Source organism: Hyperolius riggenbachi, chromosome 1 (genome assembly GCF_040937935.1).
Source record: "Hyperolius riggenbachi isolate aHypRig1 chromosome 1, aHypRig1.pri, whole genome shotgun sequence".
Lineage (NCBI taxonomy): Eukaryota > Metazoa > Chordata > Amphibia > Anura > Hyperoliidae > Hyperolius > Hyperolius riggenbachi.
The window spans coordinates 459,912,127-459,934,945 of record NC_090646.1 but is presented as its reverse complement, the minus strand read 5'-3'; the positions used below and the strand labels follow the sequence as shown (position 1 = coordinate 459,934,945).

Genomic DNA, 22,819 nt, shown 5'->3' with positions numbered 1-22,819 from the left:
AGGAAAAGCGCAGCAAAGTAGGCTAGTTACTCTTTGGTTCCCAAGAGTAACTGGCCTGGATACTGATCAGCTGCTCTGTGAACTAGCCTCAGTTATACACTTTTGTTTGGACCTGTCTTTGCAAATCAGCCCTATTGCCTTACAGCAGGGATGTCCAACTCCAGTCTTTGTGGGCTATGCCCATGTTAGTGTTTAGGATGGGCAGAGAAATAGCAAATGTGTTCTACTTGTTGAACCACCCCATTCAGTCCCATCAATTAAATTGAGCAGTGCCAAAAATGTGTGAGGACCGAGCACCTTGAGGACTGGAGTTGGGCATCCCTGCCTTACAGATATAACCACTGTGGTTGACCTTAGTACAAAGGTCAATTCGCACTTCTTCATGTGAATAGAGTATTCATGCTTTGTTTATGTCTCATCTTTCAAAGTGATACCATGCAATGATGCAGTGCTCACTCCGGCTGCAAACCACTTTGAGTTTGGTATTTGTGCTTTCATTTGGTACAGCTAGATGGAATGTTGGGGGAAACCCAGTTATGTAGATCAGTATAGGTGTGTTGTGTTCTGCATTTTTGAACTCCACGCATAAACCCATATCTCTGTGTATCACATTGAAAATAGCTCCAGATGTTGCTATACTGATATAGTGAATGAAGATTTATTTTCTTCTAAAGAGAATCTGATTTTGTTTTCTTTCATAAGGGAAGCAGTACTTCCTGCTGATGCCTCTCTATAAGGTGTGTCTTCTACATCATGCTGTTCTACCTTGACTGACCTCTTGGCCAACGCTATTAATGGAGAAGCCCCGCCTCACTAATGCCACCTAAGACTCACAGTTCTTGAATAGCATCAAGATAGAACATAAAGCCATTACAGTGCATATAAAGAAAGTAGAGCTGCTTATCTGTCTCTGAAAGCTACATTTTTTTTCTTTAGTGGTATTATTTAGAATTTAGAATTAGCAATTTTAAGGGAATACAGGGTAGGTAAGCAGGAACCAAACAGTTCAACTGACTCAGAGCTTTTTGGACATTGGTAATGTAGGCACATGCCTAGGGTACCGCCTACTTGGAAGGTTAGTAGGGTTGGAGGGGACAAATATACCATATTATATAGAAATATTATACACAGCTGCTGTTAACATCCAAAAAGGCATCCAATGAGGCTGTGGAGTCGTTTTGAGGCAGGGTTCAGGATATATTTAAACACCTAAGCAACTCAGTAGTTTAACAGCTACATGAGTACCCACTAGTGGCATAACTATAAAGACCTTGTTATCGTAACAGCGGTGTGGTGTATATAAAAAACTTCCACAAAATCTTCACCAAAAATGTTTAGGCCCCTAAAATAGACAGGGATGGGCCGGAGGCAGATGCTGAGGTGGAATTTTTTCTTAACAGACATGCCGGTGGATTCTATGTTATCCATAGAATATGTTTATACACGTGCCTATGTGTCCTTTCTGTGTCCATTGTGTTACGGAACACAAACTCACTACCAGCATGATTGTTCTAGACATCGGACAGAAATCACACCTGTCACAACAACAACAACAACACAATTATGACATATACAATGCAATGGGCATGTCTGATCCATGGGGGGGGGGGGGGGGGGTTAACAGCGTAGGCGCTGTCTCAGTCCACGGCACTTGCACTGTGTAGTTTGGACTCAGCCCTACAGTCTGCTTTGTAAGACATTCTGATGCAATGCTCATAGTCAAACTTACTGTATTGGGATTGACAATTACAGGCACCCTATTACTTGGTGTTTGGGGTAATACACCTAGTCTGGCCCTCTGGATCTGTATTTTTTCTTTTCCAGATTTACTGCATTGGGGTTATATTGGGAAAACATGGCAGAAATTACAGAGAAGAACACGCTTCAGCATACTGTAAAAGGACACTGAATATGGCTACTGTGTAGTTGTGCTTCTTTTTTTGTAGCTAAGACAGAATGTATTGTTCCATTACGTTTTGAAAGATGAATCCATATACTCAGGAGAATCTGGTCAAAGGAGTATGTTGGAAAGCTAATCCTCCAAAAAGCAACTACAGTTAATGCAAACAAACAAAAAAGGTATTGCATACTGTCCTCAACTTTATTTTTTGTAATATTTCTATATAATATAATGGACTTGGTATGTTTTTTTCCCTCCAACCCTACTAACCTTCCAAGTAGGCGGTACCCTAGGCGTGTGCCTACATTAACAATGCCCAAAATGAGTCAGTTGAACTGTTTGGTTCCTGCTTGCCTACCCTGAATCCCCTCAAATTGCTATTTCTAAATAATACCACTAAAGGAAAAAATGTAGCTTTCAGAGACAGATAAGCAGCTCTGCTTTCTTTATATGGGCAGCACGGTGGCGTAGTGGTTAGCGCTCTTGTCTTGCAACGCTGGGTCCCCGGTTCGAATCCCAGCCAGGTCAACATCTGCAAGGAGTTTGTATGTTCTCCCCGCGTGCGTGGGTTTCCTCCGGGTACTCGGGTTTCCTCCCACATCCCAAAAATTGGCTTCCCCTGAAATTGGCCCTAGATTACAGTACATACACTACACAATACATACATAAAACATAGGACTATGTTAGGGATTAGATTGTGAGCCCCTGAGGGACAGTTAAGTGACAAGACAATATACTCTGTACAGTGCTGCGGAAGATGTTGGCGCTATATAAATAATAATAATAATGCCTCAAGCGTAATAACATCAATAACATGGCTATAGTCCTATGGCTTTGGGTATATGGTGGTATAATTCAGATAGACAGCTTTTGTTAAACGTTTTTATCAGGACTGTGGAGTCGGTACAAAAATTATCCGACTCCTCAGTTTATGAGACTACCGACTCCAGGTACCCAAAAAGTGCTCCAACTCTGACTCCACAGCCCTGGTTTTTACTCAGTGTTCCTGATAAATATACTTTATATTTCAAGAAATATGTCTGTGCTGTCTGCCTTTAAGTTTAAGAACCATAATACAGGTAGATTGACATATCTGGCAAGTTTCTGACCTGCAAAATAGCCATAATCTGTTTGCTATGTGTGTTCATGTTCTGTGTTAAGAGATTGTGTTTAAACAACTATATGGATGTTCAATAGTCCTGTTCCTTACCATCTGCTTGTACACACAGCAGAACAGCACCAGGTAATCTATCACAAATTATGTTTGTATGGAAAATCATTAGGATTTACTAAAGCGTACAGAGAGAATGTTCTATCCTGTCAGAATACGTGCTTCACTTAACATAACTAGGCAATTCCCATGATCTAAGTAATCAAACTGTCCAATTGCAATCAGATTTTCTCCAATAGTGCACACTTTGGATCCTTATTAAGGAAAAAAATATAAGATCAGTTGCTATTAGTAATAGTATGAATGTGAAAAGCTTTGTAATGTATATTTTCATCATCTTCCTAATGCATTTAAAGGAAAGCTAAACCAAAATGACCTAATTGAACTAATTACCTTTTTCAAATTGTAAATCATTTTTCAATCCTATTTGGCATGTTTTTTGCCGCTCCCAGTTGTCATTTTCAGCTATATGGCTGAGGTTTTGTTTTTCATGGCTCTGTCAATATGGCGCTGCATCTGCTCTGCTTTGCTTCGCAGAGCCGTTGGCAGAGCGTGACTACCCCTTTCCTTGCTCATGCACTGTTCAACTTCAGTGCACGAGTGTCTTGATGACAGGCGCGGCGGCCGTGGTAGCAACAGCGTGCGCATGTGTAAAATTGAGCAGGGGCTGGGCAGAATGATGCTTGCATGGATGGCCATAGACTGTCACTGCTAGTTAATCACGTGTGCGTGCGCACACGTGACGTGAAAGGTGACGACCACGCGCTAGAAAACAAGCCGCGCGTGTGTCCCGGCAAAGAGAGGTGAACCATCAGTGCACAGACCCAGGAAGGTCTCGACAAAAGACAGTGAGTGACAGGCTCATCGACTGGCCAGTTGATGAGAAATGCCTAGGGGGTACAACGGAGGGCGAAACCTAGGATGGGGCAAAATCGAAAGTGCAGACACTACAGTAAGTGTCTGCTATACTTATAAATGAAATATATTGACATTTATTCACTGGAACACATTGGTTTAGGCTTCCTTTAAATGCACACATTTTATTTTTGCCATTGTAAATGCCACTGTCTGACCCAGGTAACTGCAAAACACAGTATGAGTACTTACTCAACTGTCAAGTGATCTATGCTATTAATTATAATAATGTATTAATAAACTAAAATAATCTAGTAGGCAAGTGCCAGTCAGTTCTTCAAGGGAACCTGAAGCGAGAGCAGTAAATGCAGGCTGCCATATTTATTTCCTTTAAACAATGCAAATTGCATGGCTGTCCTGCTGGCCTCTACTGCCTCTAATTCTTTTAGTCATACACGAGTAGATGTGGCCGCGAATCTCCTTATCAATCGAGCCGCTGATGCGGCTCGATTGATAAGATCCGACAGGACGGATCTCCGCACCGCCGATTCCCTGCTCGCTCCCCGCGAGGGGACAATGGCAGGGAATCGAGCGGAAGATAAGCGGCGCCGGCGGGGACGAGCGGGCACGAGCGGGGAATCGAATGCGGCGCGGTGAGTGGGGACGCGGCGGGCACGCGGAAGAGGCGATCCGGCGGCTAATCGAGCCGCCGGATCGCTGCAATGTCCCATAGTGTAGATGGGGCTATGGACCCTGAGCAAGCATCCAGATAAGAAATTTTCTGACAAAAAAATCTGACTAGATCGGACACTGCTGCACCCAGAATAATCAGCAGTACTACCAGGCAACTGGAATTGTTTAAAGTGTACCAGAGCTGACTTAATAGAACATTGTTATACACACCTGGGGCTTCCTCCAGCCCCATCTGCACGGATCGATCCCACGCCACTGTCCTCAGCCTTCTCCTGTGCCGGTCCCGGGTCCCGTAACTTCCTCCAGTCGCGGCCAGTCTGATGCAAGTGAAGTGCGCTATTTACGTATCTCTCCAGCAGCCGCTGGAGAGATACGTAGATGGCGCACTTCTCTTGCGCAGACTGAGATCTCTTTACTTCCTTAGTCTTAATGTCCCTCAATAACCAGTACTCACTCCTCCTGTGAGTCACCACTCTCCACTTACTGTCCGTATAATGGAGACAAAATGGAGGATCTACTCTTGCAAGGCAATATTGTTGTTTTTAGCAATCAATTGCTCTTTTCGAAAATTACAAATGAAAGTGGCCCCCAAACTTTTCCGGCCTAGGGACCACTTTTTGACCAAATTTTTCTCCGGAGAACGGCGAGGGGGGGGGGGGGGGGTAGTGCGGCTGCATAGCTAGCGTAGTTGCCCCAGTATAGGAAGTTTAGTTGCTCCAGTATGGCTAGTATAGTTACCACAGTATAGCTAGTATAGTGCCCCAGTATAGCTAGTATAGTGCCCCAGTATAGCTAGTATAATGACCAGTATAGCTAACATAGTCCCAGTATGGATAGGTAGTGCCCCAGTATAGTGCCCAGTATGGGTAGGTAGTGCCCCAGTATTGCCAGTAAAGTGCTCAGTATAGGTAGGTAGTGCCCAGTATAGCTAGTATAGTGCCCAGTATAGCTAGTATAGTGCCCAGTATAGGTAGGTAGTGCCCTAGTATAGTGCCCAGTATAGCTAGTATAGTGCCTAGTATAGATTCCTAGTATGGGTAGGTAGTGCCCCTCGGCTTCCTGTAGCGGCGATATGCATCGCCGTTACCATGGGAACCGCTGTACCGCTTCCTGCTCATCACAGCAGCTGCCGAGCGCATTGCTGTAATAGGAGATGCCACTGAGGAGAGCGGCTACGGGGGAATCTAATCGGACAAGCGGCCGCCCGCTCATGATAAGGTAACAGGAGCGGCGGCCGCGGGGAGGGGAGGAGCGAGAGGCCAGACCTGCCGCGGCCCGGTGGCTGGGGACCCCTGCCTTACGGCACACCAGGCAACATCTCGCAGCACACTAGTGTGCCGCGGAACAGCAGTTGAAAAACACTGCTCTATTTTAATACCCAAATTAGCTCAATTTTATTATTCTGATCGGATTGGCTAAGAGAGTTATTTGTCTATTAGTGGACGCAAACGTTCATTCATACGAAAAATCGTTTGTAAACGATCTTCAGCAAATTGTATTGTTAGTGGCCACCTAAACAAATATACATGCAATCAAGGTGTACTTGAGATTGTTACCCACAATAGAGGGTACTTGGCCAATGCAGTCATTAATTGAGCGGTACATGCTATAATAATGTTTATATACCATGCATTACACCACCGTACAGCCCCAATTAGAGATCTTAAAGCGGAATAAAACCCAGCATTTCTTCTTTACTCTAAACAATTATTTACAGCATATTATATACAACCAGCATTTTTTTTCTTTTACTAGAACAGCATTCAAAGGGTTACACACAGGACTTAAAAGTTCAGGGCAGAGAAATCTGGATGCATCCGAAAGTGGAGATAATGTTATCTTGTGTTTACTTAATTGTATCAAGTGAGAAATGTGACACATTCTCTGACTGTGGAGAAGCTCCTGGACACAGACAGACACTCAAAGCATTTCTGCCTTCAATACATAATGAATAAAACCAGTTATTAATAAAATGAAAAGTCAGCTCTCAAAGCAAAAAACTGTACTTTTGGGAACTTGTAATTTCTAAATGAATAATAATACTTATGTACAAATGCAAATATGATAACCATATGGCATATAAAAAGTAGGAAAACAAGTTTTTATTGAATATTACGTCAGTGTTTTATACCGCTTTAAAGTAGACCTAAACTCCGAGCTCTTCTCTGCTCTAAAAGATACACAGCAGCATAATAACCTTTAAACCAAAAACCCTTTCTTTGTTACAGCTGTTCCAATCCTAAAATACATCTGCACAGTTTCTACTTCCTGATTCATGGAAGCAGACATATTGTTAACCTTCTGTACTTTCAAATGGGCTTATCTGCCATAGGCACAAATGAGGGGGGAATTACACAGGCTAAACTCTTTAAATACATACAGGGTGCATCTCTGTTATATTTTCCTTGTGTCCTGTGCAAGAGTTCAGGTCCACTTTAAACATTCTTCTTTTTCCTCAAATTCCATTTTATGCTTTGGCTCTGATGTTATTGCATTATTTTCATCTCATTCACCTATTGTACCTAGCTCTAGCTAGTACTGCAGTATATGCCATATAAAAACTAATTGCTGTGTAAAGGAGATCTTAGATCCCCAGACCAATTCCCGCTGATGGCAAATGTGTATTCTTCATTCTTCCCTATTGTGCACTTGCCCAGCAGCAGTCATTTTTGTTCCATTTAAAGTTTTCTGTAGAGCGCATTAGCCGCCACTCATATCTTGCCTTCACAATGGCTTTCTTCTGTGCAGAGGCAGAGGTGTTGCACATTACGTGTAGGATAATTGTATGTACGTGACCCCGCTGGATGAGAATCGCAAAGCATGGGTGGCATGTATACACAGATAATTATCAGCAACAAAAGGTCTGATCAATTCATGTGATATCACATTGTCTAATTTATCAACCATCCCACAAAAACGGCTTTTAATTGGTCATTTCTTGGGCTGTAATGATGAGTGTCACCGTGGGTTTTCGCATCCCTTCACAGTTATGATTAGCTTGTATTGAAAGGGAAAAATGCATTTAGCTTTTCGTGTGAGACACAGAAATTCAGAAAGGCTATTAAATGGTCTACTCTAACTTGTTTACCTACAATAGTCAGAACAGGCTCCTGGATAGAAATGGGCATAATTTAAGTCACCTGGCATGGTTTGAATTAGATTTTTGCACTGATTGCTCATGAACATTATATTCAAGCTGCCCATCAGCACAAAAAGGGCCAGTTGGTGCAAAAAGGTGGTTGAAAGACATGGTATGACTAAAGTGACTATAGAACAGAGAGAGAGACTAAAAAACACTATGTAATTATTAGCCGTTCTGACACTTGATAAGCAGTGGTTGAGCTATGGCTATTGGACTATTTTAGACTATTTAACTGATCACTTTCCTTACCATCAGGTCATTTACAATACACTTTCGTATTAGGTTTCCTTACAGGTTATGTATATTTTTGTAATGGAATTTCATACCCCTGATTTTGTACCCCCAGTAAAAGCTCCTCCAGTAGCCCGATCAGGGCATTATGCAAAAACGGCGCCAGGAAATTTGGGTGCAGGATAAAGCTTAGAAACCAGTCACCCTGCTCCAGCAAAAGTCCCAGCAGAATACATTTCTATTCCCCCTCCTGGCTGCCATGGACTCGGGGAAAGATGTAATTCTAATGACACTGTTTTTAAAGTAATTTGGGCTCCGTCTCAGGTGTATCGCTGTAGAATATTTGTTTACTTTGTGTTCCAAAGCCAGCAGAAATAACACCTGGTCTTCCAGAATTCTCTGGGAGGAGAATTCTGCATAATAAACACCCTAAGCTAAATATCAATGGGACGGTGGGGTTACATATTAGTATACAGCAATATGGGAAGTGTCTGATGCTGAAACCAGGATGATTACTGTAAAAGTGGGTAACCATTCTACTTTGTCTCTGGAGTTCCGGTTTAAAACTGTTTAAATCCCTGACATAATATTCAATAAAAACATGTTTTCCTACTTTTTATATGCCATACGGTTATCATATTTGCTTTTTGTGCATAAGTATTATTATTCATTTAGAAGTTATAGGTTCCCAAAAGTGCAATTTTTTGCTTTGTGAGCTGACTTTACATTTTATTAATAACTGTTTTTATTCATTCATTCAGGCAGACATGCTTTGACTCTGTGTTGAGGTGCTTCTTCACTGTCAGAGAATGTGTCACATTCCTCACTTGATACATTTAAGTAAACATAAGATAACATAATCTACAAGTTCAGATGCGTCCACATTTCACTACACTGAACTTTCAAGCTCTGTTTAACCCTTCCAATGCTGGTCTAGTAAAAAAAAATGCTGGTTGCATATAATATGCTGTAAATAAAGTTTTAGAGCAAAGATGAAATGCTGGGTTATATTCCACTTTAACCACTTGCCGACCGCCCACTGCACATTGGCGGTGGCAAAGTGGCAGCCCCAGGACCACGTAACGCACATTGGCGTTGGGTCCTGGGACTCTTCCAGGCCGGGGATCGCATCCGCGGGCATTAGGCTCCGCCCACCCGTGACGACATTCCGCCGGCCATACGGAAGCGCCGGCGGGATGTTAACCCCCGATCTGCCGCATACAAAGCATATAATACGCTTTGTATTGTATACAAAGCGTATTATACAGGCTGCCTCCTGCCCTGGTGGTCCCAGTGTCCGAGGGACCACCAGGGCAGGCTGCAGCACACCCTAGTCTGCACCCAAGCACACTGATCCCCCCCCTGCCCCCTGATCGCCCACAGCACCCCTCAGACACCCCTGCCCACCCCCCAGACCACTGTTTGCACCCAATCACCCCCCTAAACACCCATCAATCACTCCCTGTCACTATCTGTCAACGCTATTTTTTTTTAGTCCCTAAACTGCCCCCTGGGGACTCCTGATCACCCCCCCACCCCTCAGATTCTCCCCAGGACCCCCCCCCCCTGTGTACTGTATACATCTATACCCCCTGATCACCTGTCAATCACCCATCAATCACCCCCTGTCACTGCCACCCATCAATCAGCCCCTAACCTGCCCCTTGCGGGCAATCTGATCACCCACCCACACCATTAGATCGCGTGCAGACCCGACGTCAGATCACCTCCCAAGTGCACTGTTTACATCTGTTCTCTCCTCTAAACACCCACTAATTACCCATCAATTACCCCCTATCACCACCTGTCACTGTTACCCATCAGATTAGACCCTAATCTGCCCTTTGCGGGCACCCAATCACCCGCCCACACGCTCAGATTGCCCTCAGACCCCCCCTTATCAATTCACCAGTGCATTATTTACATCTGTTCTTCCCTGTAATAACCCACTAATCACCTGTCAATCACCTATCAATCACCCCCTGTCACTGCCACCCATCAATCATTCCCTGTCACTGCCACCCATCAATCAGCCCCTAACCTGCCCCTTGCGGGCAATCTGATCACCCACCCACACCATTAGATCGCCTGCAGACCCGACGTCAGATCACCTCCCAAGTGCACTGTTTACATCTGTTCTCTCCTCTAAACATCCACTAATTACCCATCAATCACCCCCTGTCACCACCTGTCACTGCTACCCATCAGATTAGACCCCTATCTGCCCCTAGGGCACCCAATCACCCGGCCACACCCTCAGAACGCCCTCAGACCCCAGCCCTGATCACCTCGCCAGTGCATTGCTTGCATCTATTCCCCCCACTAATCACACCTTGAGACACCCATCAATCACCACCTGTCACTCCCTGGCACACCTACCCATCAAATCAGGCCCTAATTTGCCCCGTGTGGGCTCCTGATCACTCGGCCAAACCCTCAGACCCCCTTCCGATCACCTCCCCAGTGCCCTGATTGCATCTATTTTCCCCTCTAACCACCCCCTGAGACACCCATCAATCACCTCCTGTCACCCCCCAGGCACTCCTATCCATCAGATCAGGCCCAATACAACCTGTCATCTAAGAGGCCACCCTGCTTATGACCGGTTCCACAAAATTCGCCCCCTCATAGACCACCTGCCATCAAAATTTGCAGATGCTTCTACCCCTGAACAGTCATTTTGAGACATTTGGTTTCCAGACTACTCGCGGTTTTGGGCCCATAAAATGCCAGGGCAGTAAAGGGAACTCCACAAGTGACCCCTTTTTAGAAAAAAGACACCCCAAGGTATTCTGTTAGGTGTATTAAGCGTTCATAGAAGATTTTATTTTTTGTCAAAAGTTAGCGGAAATTGATTTTGTTTTTTCACAAAGTTTCATTTTTCACTAACTTGTGACAAAAAAATAAGATCTTCTATGAACTCACCATACACCTAACGGAATACCTTGGGGTGTCTTCTTTCTAAAATGGGGTCACTTGTGGGGTTCCTATACTGCCCTGGCATTTTAGGGGCCCTAAACTGCGATATCGCCGTACTCAGGAGAAGTAGTATAATGTGTTTTGGGGTGTATTTTTACACATACCCATGCTGGGTGGGAGAAATCTCTCTGTAAATGGACAATTGTGTGTCATTTACAGAGATATTTCTCCCACCCAGCATGGGTATATGTAAAAATACACCACAAAACACATTATACTGACGAGTGTATGACGAGTTCATAGAAGATTTTATTTTTTGTCACAAGTTAGCGGAAATTGATTTGTATTGGGTTTTTTTTCACAAAGTGTCAATTTCCGCTAACTTGTGACAAAAAAAAATCTTCTATGAACTCACCATACTCCTAACAGAATACCTTGGGGTGTCTTCTTTCTAAAATGGGGTCACTTGTGGGGTTCCTATACTGCCCTGGAATTTTAGGGGCCCTAAACTGTGAGGAGTAGTTTAGAATCCAAATGCCTCAAAATGACCTGTGAATAGGACGTTAGGCCCCTTAGCGCATCTAGGTTGCAAAAAAGTGTCACACATGTGGTATCGCCGTACTCAGAAGGAGTAGTATAATGTGTTTTGGGGTGTATTTTTACACATACCCATGCTGGGGGGGGGGGGGGGGGGGAATCTCTCTGTAAATGGACAACTGTGTGTAAAAAAAAAATAAAAAAATTGTCATTTACAGAGATATTTCTCCCACCCAGCATGGGTATGTGTAAAAATACACCACAAAACACATTATACTACTTCTCCTGAGTACAGCGGTACCACATGTGTGGCACTTTTTTGAACCCTAACTGCGCTAAGGGGCCCAAAGTCCAATGAGTACCTTTAGGATTTCACAGGTCATTTTGCGACATTTGGTTTCAAGACTAATCCTCATGGTTTAGGGCCCCTAAAATGCCAGGGCAGTATAGGAACCCCACCAATGACCCCATTTTAGAAAGAAGACACCCCAAGGTATTCCGTTAGGAGTATGGTGAGTTCATAGAAGATTTGATTTTTTGTCACAAGTTAGCGGAAAATGACACTTTGTGAAAAAAAAAAAAACAATTAAAATCAATTTCCGCTTACTTGTGACAAAAAATAAAATCTTCTATGAACTCACCATACTCCTAACGGAATACCTTGGGGTGTCTTCTTTCTAAAATGGGGTCATTAGTGGGGTTCCTATACTGCCCTGGCATTTTAGGGGCCCTAAACCGTGAGGAGTAGTCTTGAAACCAAATGTCGCAAAATGACCTGTGAAATATTAAAGGTACTCATTGGACTTTGAGCCCCTTAGCGCAGTTAGGGTGCAAAAAAGTGCCACACATATGGTATCGCCGTACTCAGGAGAAGTAGTATAATGTGTTTTGGGGTGGGAGAAATATCTCTGTAAATGGACAATTGTGTGGAAAAAAAATCAAAATTGTCATTTACAGAGATATTTCGCCCACCCAGCCGGAGTATGTGTAAAAATACACCCCAAAACACATTATACTACTTCTCCTGAGTGCGGCAATACCACATGTGACACTTTTTTGCAGCCTAACTGTGCTAAGGGGCCCTAAGTCCAATGAGCACCTTTAGGCTTTACAGGGGTGCTTACAATTTAGCACCCCCAAAATGCCAGGACAGTAAACACACCCCACAAATGACCCCATTTTGGAAAGTAGACACTTCAAGGTAGTCAGAGAGGAGCATAGTGAGTCCATGGCAGATTTCACTTTTTTTTTGTCGCAAGTTAGAAGAAATGGAAACTTTTTTTTTTTTGTCACAAAGTGTAATTTTCCACTAACTTGTGACAAAAAATAAAATCTTCTATGAACTCACCATGCCTCTCAGTGAATACTTTGTGATGTCTTCTTTTCCAAATGGGGTCATTTGGGGGGTATTCATACTATCCTGGAATTTTAGCACCTCATGAAACATGACAGGTGCTCAGAAAAGTCGGAGATGCTTCAGAATGGAAAAATTCACTTTTTGCACCATAGTTTGTAAGCGCTATAACTTTTACCCAAACCAATAAATATACACTGAATGTTTTTTTTTTTTATCAAAGACATGTAGCAGAATAACTTTCGCGCTCAAATGTATAGGAAATTTTACTTTATTTGAAAAATGTCAGCACAGAAAGTTAAAAAAGTCATTTTTTTGACAAAATTCATGTCTTTTTTGATGAATATAATAAAAACTAAAAATCGCAGCAGCAATCAAATAGCACCAAAAGAAAGCTGTATTAGTGACAAGAAAAGGAGGTAAAATTCATTTAGGTTGTAGGTTGTATGACCGAGCAATAAACCGTTAAAGCTGCAGTGGTCTGAATGGGAAAAAAGGCTCTGGTCCTTAAAGAGAAACTCCAACCAAGAATTTAACTTTATCCCAATCAGTAGCTGATACCCCCTTTTACATGAGAAATCTATTGATTTTTATAAACAGACCATCAGGGGGCGCTGTATGACTGATTTTGTGCTGAAACCCCTCCCACAAGAAGCTCTGAGGACCGCTGTACTTTTTGCAGTTTGTTACAATGTAACAAGGCTCACAGACAGGAATTAGCTGTTTACAGCTGTCTCTAACAGCCAAAACAGCTAGGAGCAGCTACATAACATGCCCACAGTAAAAATGTCACCATGTAATAAATGTCAGAATGTAAATCGGAGAGAGGAAAGATTTTACAATGAGCAAACACTGACTAAATCATTTATATATAATTATTGTAAAAATGAAGCACTTTTTTTATTACACTATTTTCACTGGAGTTTCTCTTTAAGGGGTTTTATGACAGCAGTCCTTAAGTGGTTAAGGTGAGTACACCTTAACCTGCTGAGCGGTCTGGACGAGCTCAGCTCGTCCAACACCGCCAGAGGCTGCCGCTCAGGCCCTGCTGGGCCGATTTGCACGAAATAAAAAGCAGCACACGCAGCCGGCACTTTGCCAGCCGCGTGTGCTGCCTGATCGCCGCTGCAGCGCGGCGATCCGCCGCGTGCAGCGGCGAAAGAGGGTCCCCCCAGCCGCCCGAGCCCAGCGTAGCCGGAACAAACAGTTCCGGCCAGCGCTAAGGGCTGGATCGGAGGCGGCTGACGTCAAGACGTCGGCTGACGTCCATGACGTCACTCCGCTCGTCGCCATGGCGACGAGGGAAGCGAAACACGGAGGGCCGCTCATTGCGGCCTTCCGTGTTATCTCTTGCCGCCAGAGGCGATCGGAAGATCGCCTCCGGAGCGCCCTCTAGTGGGCTTTCATGCAGCCAACTTTCAGTTGGCTGCATGAAATAGTTTTTTTTTTATTTAAAAAAAACCCTCCCGCAGCCACCCTGGCGATTTAATCAGAACGCCAGGGTGGTTAAGCACCTTCAGATGAAAGTGTCGGACAAAGTCCAACACCTTGATTCCCTCCATAACCATGCTGACCACTACAGAGTTATGCTGACACCTGTGAAAAGGTGGGGGTGGGGGGTTTACGGAGCGTGAGCTGGTATTGACCCAATTCATCCCCCTCCCAAAAACGGCAATGCTGATGCCGGTTCACTGCCATGCTCATCCCCCCCCCCCACACGGTAGAAAAAAATAGGTGCTGGAGGGATGTTTGTGATCTGTAAAATGGATTGGAATGAGTTAAGGCAAAGCACTATACAACTATTGAATCGGGGAGTGTGGACGATAGCGGACATTGGTGCTACGCGTGACAAAGCGACTTCCAGCAGGGGGGGGTAAGGAGGAAACCAGTGCATTTGGCTAAGAGGATACGAGCGGCGCTCCGGGTCTGTCAGGCAAGTCCAACTGGCCACTTGGCCAAGAACACTCTATTGTGTATAAGGCTTTAAAAAAAACATGGTACCCCTTATACAATTTGTGGTAGATCATATCCATATATAGAACAATCCATATTTTTCTGATACTGATCTTTTCACTTTGCTTCTTTAGGAAAGATTGCAAAAGTAATCTTGTCCCATATCGATCATGCTACTCACTATGAGAACGTTACTCATGTACACATGTAGCCTGCGTGGTACAATATAATAAGCTGCTATTTGCCTTTTCATTAGCTCAGCTCTTAACTAGACTCTGTCCTGTGACTTTCCTGATAAATACATTTGAAATCTTGTTTACTGCTTTGTACTTGTGCAGAGAAAATGCTTTGTGCACACTGTGGTCACCTAAACAGATTTACTTGTTTGAATGGAAGGCATTTCTTTTGAATATAGGAGCTCAGTCAATGGCAATAGTCACCTTGCTTGTCAAGTTAATCTTGTAAAAGAATAATCTAAATAATGGAAGTCCTCTTCCACTGCACTCTGGTTTTCCCCTGATTTGAGCGTGAGAGAAATGTATTTAGCATGTTGAAGCAGAGCCTTGTACAGGGGGAGGGAACAGCTGTGTGTCTGATGACAGATCGAGCCACCTTCTCCACACAGTGACGCATACAGCTCTCGATAAAAAATTCATACTGCATATCAGAGCGCGGCACAGAAAGGAAGGCATGAGCATAACCCATTCGGGATGAGGGCTTTTATCTGGCCTGGTCTGGCAGCCATTTCTGGAGTGTGCTGTGCTGCACTTCAGCTTTCTGAGTTCTGTAGAGGCAGGAACAAGCTGTTTTGTTTACTTTTCTTATGGTTGTAATTTATTCTGTCCTATGTGGGAAGGTATAATATACAGTTTTTATTTTCGTGTGTGGTTGTATACCTGTACATTAATAGTGTGTTGATATGATGCGTTATGCAAACCTGCCAGCCTTATCAATGTGAGTAATCTGACACTGCTGATTAAGGCCCATCTCTGATCAGAAGCTAAAAACCTTCAGCAGACAGTATTTTTATATGTAATATAAAGTGTACCTGTGCTGGAGTTTGTAATCCAACAGCAAAAGTGTTGCAGTCGGTTTTCACTCATCTTTCCTGCCTATCTCATCTGCAAGTCTAATAAATTAAGTGACTAATGGCAGCTTACTCTTGCTAACATTTTTGATCACTAAATGAAATGGGAGTAGAGAGGATTTTGAGAAAACATAAATGAAATAGGATTGAAGCCTCACTCTCTATACGCGCTCCACTCACATTATAATTAATGTGCGTCAGGGATGCATCAGCGTTGGCACATGATGAGAGGGGGCGTGGTCACAGAGCCGGCCCAACATACAGTGCATGTGTGGCGACCAGGTCAAAGGGCACCGACCATCTTAGGATACTGCAGCCATTTACAGGTGAATGGAGGGGGGCGCAGCCACAAGGGTAAGAGAATGCACACCTCCCCCTACACTCTTATAGCGTCCGATTTTCTACCAGTATACAGCTACGGCTTCTTTTCGGGGAGGCCCTATTTTTGAAGAAACACCGTAAGCTTACAAGCAACACAAGTGTATTATATTTAGATGTCAGCAACCTGGGGCTGACTCCTTTCATATGGTCTGGCTCTGTCCACGTATTTGCTCTTACTGGTCTCAAATACATTCGGAACTCCAACAGTTGTTTGGAATGGCATTTGAATTAAACCCAGAGCAGATGTTGCTGGGATGTCTGGCTGATAATACGCTCTCTATTCACAAAATGCAGGCATACAGGTCCCTTATAGCATACGCTCGGAACATGATAATTCTCAGGTGAAAACAACCCTTGCCCCCTAAGAAGAAGGACTGGATTTCATATGTGCATCATGAACTAGCTATTATTCAGCTTGTTTATCTTAAAAGGAAGTGTCCCAAAAAATTTAGGAAAACATGGTTTCGTCTCTCAAGTTAGAAGATTAATAACTGATATTTTGCTACACTGTCAGATAGGGTCCCGCGGGGAGCTGCACTCGAGCCAGGACTATTGTATTCTATTCCTATGCCTCTTCAAAGCCATAAGTTATACAGTACTATATTGTTACTTCTGTCAAATATGGGTCTGTGAACCCAACTTTGAATAATGATCAGCCATATCAATTCTTGTACAATGTTATGCTGTCGCTACAGTTCGATTGACAGTTGTTGTTACTATTTTGTGTAAAAAAAATCAATAAAAATTATTCTTTCAAAAAAAAAAAGTATATTATATTTAACAATTGTGTTTGCTTTATTTCATATTTTGGTATTTTCTTTTTCAGGACTGTCCATTCATAGTGTGCATGACATATGCCTTCCATACGCCTGATAAACTCTGCTTCATCCTGGATCTCATGAATGGTAAGATAAATTCTTATTAGACGTATAGTTTCTTTTTCTTTACAATGTCAGAGATCAATTCAGAATGCATGTAAATCAGTGCATTTCTTTTAAAGACAAGACATTAGCCAGTATGCACCAAAGACTTTAGCCACTGAACACCAAGAACTTTAGCCACTACACACCTAGGACTTCAGCCACTTAACACTAAGGACTTCAGCCCATGTATACCATGGCCTTTAGCCACTACACACTAAGGGCCCTTAGTACTCTCCACTAAGGGACATATGATTTATATGTTGTGTCCTCTGTGATTGACACTACATACCTTGACAATAACAGCCACGCCAACAATGGAGAAATATCTTCTTGCCAAATTTTGGGAAATTTGGGACCCAGAATGTGAAACACTAATTTCAAAGAGCTTTTTAAGTAATTGTAGTTCATAGTAGCATGTAGTGCATTGTGACCCTTTGTTTCATTTTTATCTGCTTCCCATAATTATATTGTATACACTGATGGGAACCCTGCAGGTGTAGAAGGGTGCATTGTAGGCTGGAAATTATCTTCTTACCCAGCCTGTTACTGAGTAGAGTTTTCTCAGCATCTGTAAAATTTACCACGAACGACCTAGTTTTTACGAGAATGCTTTAAAATTCCCACTGAGCATCTTTATTTTAACCACTCAGCTTGTTTGAATAGAATTAGTTGAACAAATTTGGCTTAATCTTGACACACAAGCAAAAGAGTAGACTGTTTGTCTCTCATATGAAGACAATGGCTACATTTAATCACAACAGACATTTTTCAAGGAGGCAATTTGAAGGGCATTATATAATTATAGGAGGAAGAAACAACATTATTTAGTTTTTGGAAGACTGCTTCATGTGTTTCGTAATAACTGGCTTTCATTGACCTCTATGTGCAAGAATGTTTTATTTAAGTTAATTGGTGCAAATTGAATCTACAAAACAATTATTACAGGATCTGCCAGAAGATATCACAAGATATGCATTTCAGTGGCTGTCCATAGCTTGAATTGCTTCCTGCAGACCAGCTCTTACATGGTTACTAAATGGCCTGCAGCATCCAGCTGATTAGTCATTTTGTGTTTTACTCACTTCCTCTGTATATTGTTTTGTGTTCACATAGGAAAAGAAAGTATTCCATTTATTGTTGTTTTTTTGTTTTTGTTTTTATAGCTAAAAGGCATGTTTACGCATCTTTGAATGCAATTTGAAGCTTTTACCAAGATATTAAAAATGGCTTTTGTCAGTCTCGCCCATGTAAAAGAGACTTTGTCAGAATATTATCACCAAGCAATCATAGATCACCATTAAAAGCAAAGCAATAAGGTCATGCCCTTCAATCTATGTGCATGTGACTCCAGCATTCATATTCACTGTATAATATGATAAAAAATATATATATATATATTTTGGTAGATTTTCAGTGTACAGTAGAATCTCACTATAGTAAACTCTTATAGTATTTACTAATAGTAAACGCTGATGTAGTTAATCTCTGGTTATACATATAGTTCTCTGCTCCCAACCATGTGTCTGTATTAGCCCATTTCCACTGTCTCGCAAGTGATTTGAGTATGGTTGTGGAAAACGCATGCGTTTTTATGTGCGTTTTGAATGCAAACGGTTGCATCAATTTCTTAATCTCCATAGCAGCATGACATCACTGTTACTACACAGGAAACTGGAAGAAGCATGTTCGATGGGAGAACGGATGCAAACATTAGTATCAAAAGTTTGAAAATTTGCATGTGCGACCATTGCCTTTCATTACATACAAAACAATGCGTGTTGGGAAAATCTGCAGCAAGCAGTTTTTTTTATTGCTTTACAATGGATTACAAAAACACATTCAATGGAAACTATTACTGAAATTGCATTGGTGTCAATGCTAATGTGAATTTGCACTCAGTGGAAACAGGCCCTATATACATCTCATGTATGGCAAATCCTGATATAGTAAAATACCTGGTTAGGTCTCTTGGAGTTAATTATAAAGGGATTCTATTGTATGTTGTTGTGCTCAATGGATAGCACTCTAGCCCCATGTTCAAATCTTGGCCAGAACAGTAACTGCATGGAGTTTGTTTTTGTGTTTGCTTGGGTTTACTCCAGGTTTTCCAGTTTGCTCCTGTATTTTAAAAACATATTAGTAAATGTATTCACCAAGTGGTAGGAATCAGATTATGAGCTCATTTGAGGAAGAGTTAGTAATTACAGATGGTCAACAAAATACCAATAATTCAAATTTTGCATGTACATGCTGTATTTCCTACCCTGGCTTATACTTGAGTCAATCATTTTTTCTGATTTTTAAGGTAAAAGTTGGGGGGTTAACTTATACTTGGGTCAGCTTATACTCCAGTATATACGGTAATATCAAAGTAAGCTAACTGAAAAAATATGTAATCATTGTAATTTGTAGCATGAAACTTGAATGTGCTGAGTTTTTCTCAACAAAAGTGGGATCTCCCTCTGCTGTAAGACTTGCTGTTGTGTACATTCAAGCTTCTGGGCGTTTGTGATGTGCCCAGTGTTTGTCATCAGCTCTCTTATATGAATTGTATGTTTCTCTTATCATTTTCAGGTGGGGATTTGCACTACCACCTTTCCCAACATGGCGTCTTCTCAGAAAAGGAGATGAGATTTTATGCTGCTGAAATTATTCTGGGCTTGGAACACATGCACAACCGCTTTGTAGTATACAGAGACTTGAAGGTAGGAATACTGAAACAGAAGTGAGACATGATCACATGATCATGATAAAACTTCATCCAGTCATAACATTAACATGCTTCTCCATCATTTCTCCTCAAGGAAAATGTTTAGGCAGAATAAATTAAATCCTAACCAAACCTAGTGTTGAAGCACCTTTTTTTCCTTTTACCTTATTCTTTTACAGTAATATGTTTAACAATAATTAAAGGGTTCTATTCTTCTGACTTTTCTACTGGTCAGCTTCATTATATCAATTAATTCCTGCATGTGGTGACACTTCTGAACAAGGTTTGAATTAATTCACTGGGTGCCACCAGGAAAAGCAGTGGATGCAGTGCTGGTTCTGACAGATCGTCTCCCTTATTGCTCAGCCAATGGCTGACCACTTTCAAATGTGCCTTCTTGGAGTCTTTTAAAGAGACTCCGTAACAAAAATTGCATCCTGTTTTTTATCATCCTACAAGTTCCAAAAGCTATTCTAATGTGTTCTGGCTTACTGCAGCACGTTCTACTATCACCATCTCTGTAATTAATCAACTTATCTCTCTCTTGTCAGACTTGTCAGCCTGTGTCTGGAAGGCTGCCAAGTTCTTCAGTGTTGTGGTTCTGTGATGCATCTCCCCCCTCCAGGCCCCTCTCTGCACACTGCCTGTGTATTCTTTAGATTAGGGCAGCTTCTCTCTTCTCTCTTATCTTTTACAAGCTGGATAAATCGAGCTGGCTGGGCTTTCACATACTGAGGATTACAGACAAGGGCAAAGCTGTTTGCAAGAAAAAAAGAGCAGCCTGAAACTTCAGTGCATGAGAACTCTTGAGATTCAAAAGGAAGGCTGTATACAGCCTGCTTGTGTATGGATGTATTTTCTATGTGTGGACATACTGTACATCAACCTACTTCCTGTTTTGGTGGCCATTTTGTTTGTTTATAAACAAACTTTTTAAAACTGTTTTTAACCACTTTTAATGCGTCGAGGAGCGGCGAAATTGTGACAGAGGGTAATAGGAGATGTCCCCTAACGCACTGGTATGTTTACTTTTGTGCGATTTTAACAATACAGATTCTCTTTAAGACATGAATGCAAAAAGACACTGATTGCTTGTATATGATAATTTTTTCTGACTGCATTACTCTTCTGATGAGTAATTAGTAGTCCTAAAACTAGTGGGCTGGCTGTGAAAATACCACTGACCCAGTGAGCTAGCTTTATACTTATAGATCTGTGATGGATCAAGTAATAGATCCACTATCTTGTAGATATTGATCGTTTTACTTGTCTACCACTCTGCACTGTACAGTCTATGCAGAGTCTGATCCCGCTCTGCTGCTGCCTGCTACCCGCTGTGCTTCTGGCGGATTGATCTGAGAAAGAATTGGCAATTCTGATTTATATACAATTAACATATCAACATATCGATTGTATTATGTATAAAAATGCTACAGGTTCAATGTTTATATTGAATTGAATGTCTAATCTGCTAAATATCTCTAGAAGTTTGTGGCTACCTTCCTTGAGAGCAGAATAAACATAAATGCAGAAGCTAATGACAGGGACATAGTTTAATGGTAATTCTGGGTACACACAATGCAATTTCCCGTTCGATTGATGGGTAATCTGACAGGAAGTAGCATCTTGTGTAAAATGTCCAAACTGCTCCCGATCGATAACCGGATGGATTTTTCCCATGATAACTTACTGAACGGGAGACGATTGGATATGATGGAGATAATAGTCTGGACATGACGAAAATAGCATCATGTGTACCCAGCATTAGATCTACATTTTTAATCCTTAAAGAGAACCCGAGGTGTGTTTAAAGAATGTTATCTGCATACAGAGGCTGGATCTGCCTATACAGCCCAGCCTCTGTTGCTATCCCAAACCCCACTAAGGTCCCCCTGCACTCTGCAATCCCTCATAAATCACAGTCGTGCTGTGAGGCTGTGTTTACATCTGTAGTGTCAGTCTCAGCTGCTCCGCCGCCTCCTGCATAGCTCCGGTCCCTGCCCCCGTCCCTTCCCTCCAATCAGCAGGGAGGGAAGGGATGCAGGCGGGGACTGGAGTTCTGCAGGAGGCGGGAGAGCAGCAGACTGACACTGTAGAGATAAACACAGCCAGCTCTGACAAGCTGTTTGTCAGCAGCGTGGCTGTGATTTATGAGGGATTGCAGAGTGCAGGGGGACCTTAGGGGGGTTTGGGATAGCAACATAGGCTGGGCTGTATAGGCAGATCCAGCCTCTGTATGCAGATAATATTCTTCAAACCCACCTCGGGTTCTCTTTAAAAGCAAATAAGAACATGGAACTCCAGGGAAATCCTATTTAGGATTGTTTATAAAGATACGGTTTTCAATCTCATCAGATTTTTTTCAGTTAAGGTATTCTTTAAACATAGCAGATTTGTGAAGGATACTGCCATTTTCCCTCACAAATTGCATATGTATCTGTTGATTACTAATGCTGAGTCAGATGATTACTTTGAAGATAACATGCGGCTTTTAAAACTGGAGTAATGTAGCTGATATTTAGCTTCATGAAACACTAGCTCTGATCTTTTGATAGAGAAGTAAAAATATCACTTTACCTTTTTTTCTCGTCAAATGCCGAATCAGAACCTAAACCAGAAATGTTCATGAATTTGATTTGGCGTTGGAAGTGAAAGCAGGGAAGGTGGAAATATGTTTTTTTTTTTTTTTTTATACGATTAGATTATTTATGTTCTTTCATCCTCTGATCATAGTAAAATTTCCTTTACGTTATCTAACTTGCTAGGTCATATTGAATTTTTATCTGTACTGTAAGGAAAACTAACGGTTTGTATTACTTATTCTAATGCATGAAAATGCATTTTTATTTAATGTGTAGAGATTAGCTGCAACAGCAGTTTGGCATATTATAGTTCAACTCAAGTCCAAACTTTTCTTTCCTTTGTAGTTTGGATAAAGTGAGAAAAAGCTAGAACTCGTGTGT

At 42.1% G+C, this 22,819-nt stretch overlaps 1 protein-coding gene across 5 annotated transcripts in view; it reads left to right on the top strand.

Annotated features, from left to right (window-relative positions):
- The window catches only part of GRK3 (G protein-coupled receptor kinase 3), a 377,292-nt gene that overhangs the window by 289,277 nt on the left and 65,196 nt on the right, over positions 1-22,819 (top strand). For all 5 annotated transcript variants that reach the window (XM_068239010.1, XM_068239034.1, XM_068239019.1 and 2 more), the window contains exons 10-11: positions 17,050-17,128; positions 19,721-19,851. In XM_068239010.1, coding sequence (XP_068095111.1) covers positions 17,050-17,128; positions 19,721-19,851 — 210 coding nt within the window. The remainder of the gene's footprint in view (positions 1-17,049; positions 17,129-19,720; positions 19,852-22,819) is intronic.